General features: G+C 32.7%; 1 protein-coding gene across 1 annotated transcript in view; it reads right to left on the minus strand.

The window, feature by feature from the left end:
* LOC105520291 (serine/threonine-protein kinase 31) overlaps nucleotides 1–3,120 on the minus strand; it is an 88,855-nt gene that overhangs the window by 38,102 nt on the left and 47,633 nt on the right. Inside the window, exon 9 of the mRNA XM_011953919.1 lies at nucleotides 1,716–1,838. Within this exon, the coding sequence (XP_011809309.1) occupies nucleotides 1,716–1,838 (123 nt within the window). The remainder of the gene's footprint in view (nucleotides 1–1,715; nucleotides 1,839–3,120) is intronic.

The following is a 3,120-nucleotide window of genomic DNA, read 5'->3' on the forward strand; positions in this document are numbered from 1 at the left end:
TACACATTTTTAAATACATTACAATCATGAATACCTTAACGCCCAACAATGTGGCACTGAAATACTTTGAACAAGAACCAAAAGAACAACAGGGACAAATAGGGATAAACCTATCTATTTCAGATATATGTAATAAAAATATCTCAAAGACTGATATACTGAACCAACCAAAACCTAAGCAAGTTTTAGATATATCTAAAACTGTACACCAAGAAAACTGAGAACACAATTTCTTTTTGAACTTAAGAAGACCAGTCACAAAAAATCAACCATGTATTGTATGCCACAAAAGAAGTCTAAATAAAATGCTGAGGAAATCAAAAATCATGAACTTTAATTTATTTGACCTTCATTATAGAAATATCTTTCTTGGATACTTGAAAAATATAAACTATTTCTCAGCAAAATAAAGAGAAGTTCAAAGAATATTTTGGTGACCTGAGGGAATACTAGCAGTGGAGACAGGCCAGATAAGGCAAAAAGTCTTCTAGCATTGAACTTTAGAAAAGAGGTTTAAAGATGATCCTAATTACAGACCCTTAACCTACATTTACTAACAGTGAGAAGAAATAAACCTTTACAGGTTAAAGTAGAAGCTGCATTGTGGAAAAGTAAATTCTTACTATATTACTGCCCTTTTATATGCAAGGCTTACTTCAACCTTCTGGAAGAACATACACTATTTATGCAATTCCATTTAAGAAAATGCTTCAAACCAGGGCTCCAATGGTTCTTAAGCCATGTGGAGCACATCATCAAAACTACATCTTCATCCAGCAGGACAGAAAGAAACAATGCCCAGATGTCCCTGAATATCTTCTTCTCCAAATTTCTAGCAAGCTTCTCCCCTGCAGTCCACAAGATCAATATTAGCTACTTCATTTGAAATGAAAACATTTGGAAACACAGAAAGCACAGACTATCAACAGACAAATGAGAACTAAAAGAGAGGTCAACAGAGTTGTCAGCGAAACATCAGTATGTAAAAACCAACAGTAATCCTCTATTCAATCAAAAACAGGAAAAGATAATATTCATAAAAGCAATCAAAAGCATAAATAAAGCTAAATTAAGAAAAAAGCATGAGGACTTAAAGAGAAAATTTTTAAACAATATTAAAGGACAAAATAAGATCTGAGTAAGTAGAGAGAAATATTATTACTAAGTGAAATGAGTTAACATTGTCATGTTCATTCAACCCAAATTAAATTCATTGCTGAGCTGGCAAGACAGGGCTGAAGACAAGATTCCACCATATCATACAGCTGTATGTACTACAGTACTCTAGCCTCTGATCACATCAGGGAGAAACTTCCCTGGTCATGGAACCTAAAAACCCTACAGTTTAAGGATCAGAGTTGATCCCTTCTCCCTCTAACATGTGGTCCTACTACATTTTCTGCTAGAATGCAATAGACGACAGGGACCCACATATCTGTTACTGCTCCCGTCTCCATTAATTTCCCCAGTGAATACAGATGTAGCAGGCCTGGAGTCCCTAGCCATTTTACCTTGTTTGCAAGATAGATATACATATATACGTAGCCACAAAATATATTAATATAAACTTTTAATCCCATTAAAAAGAAATTAGAATTCAGAAAACAGGAAAAATGTTTGCAACCATCACAGAACAATCTAAAGTCTAAGCTAAATGGTAATTTCATTTCTTAAATAAACTTGCAATTTATATTTAATATATTTTTAATTCCAACCTGCAATGTTTTTAAGCGTTTATTAAGAGATGACTCATCAACTTCCAGAATAAAATCTTCTACTGACAGGTACAGCTTCTGCTGCATTTCATTTCTTTGGGCAATTAAAATATTCCCTTCATTCTGGAGGAAGAAAAAAAGAATAACCATCATTAATACATCGGGTCTTTTCTGCATATGACCTATTTGAATAAAAGTGATCTCCAAAATTTAACTTTATATTCTCCAAACATAGTAGCATTTAGGACATTTCTCTCCTTAGATCAACAAAATGACCAAAAAAAAAAAAAAAACTTCCTTTCTCTTAATTAAAAATAAAATATTTAAGTTCTATAACTCTGATCTGCTAATTTTTATTTTTCCCATTATTTCTGCAACAACGAAATTTTTGAGGTATTTTTACAGAAAATTATGTAAGTTCCTACTAATTATATATGGCCTCTTTCCTATTCCCATCCCAGTCTCAACTCCTTCAGCAACTCATCCTTCAAGACACACTTAAACACCAGGATAAACCCTCCAATTTGTCCAATAGGCTGTGTTTGGAAATACATATGTGAAAGATATTCAAGAACTCTACACATTTTCTTCATTATAGCACTTACCATACTGTATTAAAACTATGTATTAATACATCCATCCTGTACCCAAGAAAGAAAGGATCATGTCTTTTAAAAATTTGTATCTCTATTACTTACAACAATGTCTGGCACATATACTTAAAAGCTTGAATTTTAGGATATTTTTTCTTGCATAAGCTAAACCAGACTATTTTAAAACTATAAATAAAAAAGACCTCAAGTAAAGTCTATTGCTTTCATCATTAAAAAAAAAACAAAAACATGGCAATCAAGTTAAAGAACTATGCAAAATACATGAATAAAAGTTAACAGTTCTAAGCCAAATTAAGTACAATAAGGGAAATAAAATGACAATTTCATCTGAGTGGCTAGTATGATTGTATATTTAGCCAATAATCTACTCTTTCATCTATCAAGTAAACTTTAAGTCCAGAAATATAAGCAGTAGTAGAAAAAAAAAATCTGCTTTCAAAAAAAGTCACATCTGTACTAATAGAATACTAAGTGCTAAAGTACCATCCTGAATACTTTCACTAAGTGCTAAAGTACCATCCTGAATACTTTCACTATGCTCAAACCACAAAAACAAATAAGGCAGGTTTTTTTTTCATCTTATATGAAAATACATTATGAAGTATTTTAATATCAACAGTGTGGTTTAAATAGAAAGAGAATAGGCTTTGCTGTCAGATATGTCTGGGTTCAAGCTCCATATTAACATTTAGAACTAGGGTCCGGGCATGGTGGCTAACACCTGCAATCCCAGGACTTTGGGAGGCCGAGGCAGGAGAATTACTTGAGCCAAGGAGTTCGAGACCTGTCTG

Source organism: Colobus angolensis, unplaced genomic scaffold (genome assembly GCF_000951035.1).
Source record: "Colobus angolensis palliatus isolate OR3802 unplaced genomic scaffold, Cang.pa_1.0 Scaffold378, whole genome shotgun sequence".
NCBI lineage: Eukaryota > Metazoa > Chordata > Mammalia > Primates > Cercopithecidae > Colobus > Colobus angolensis.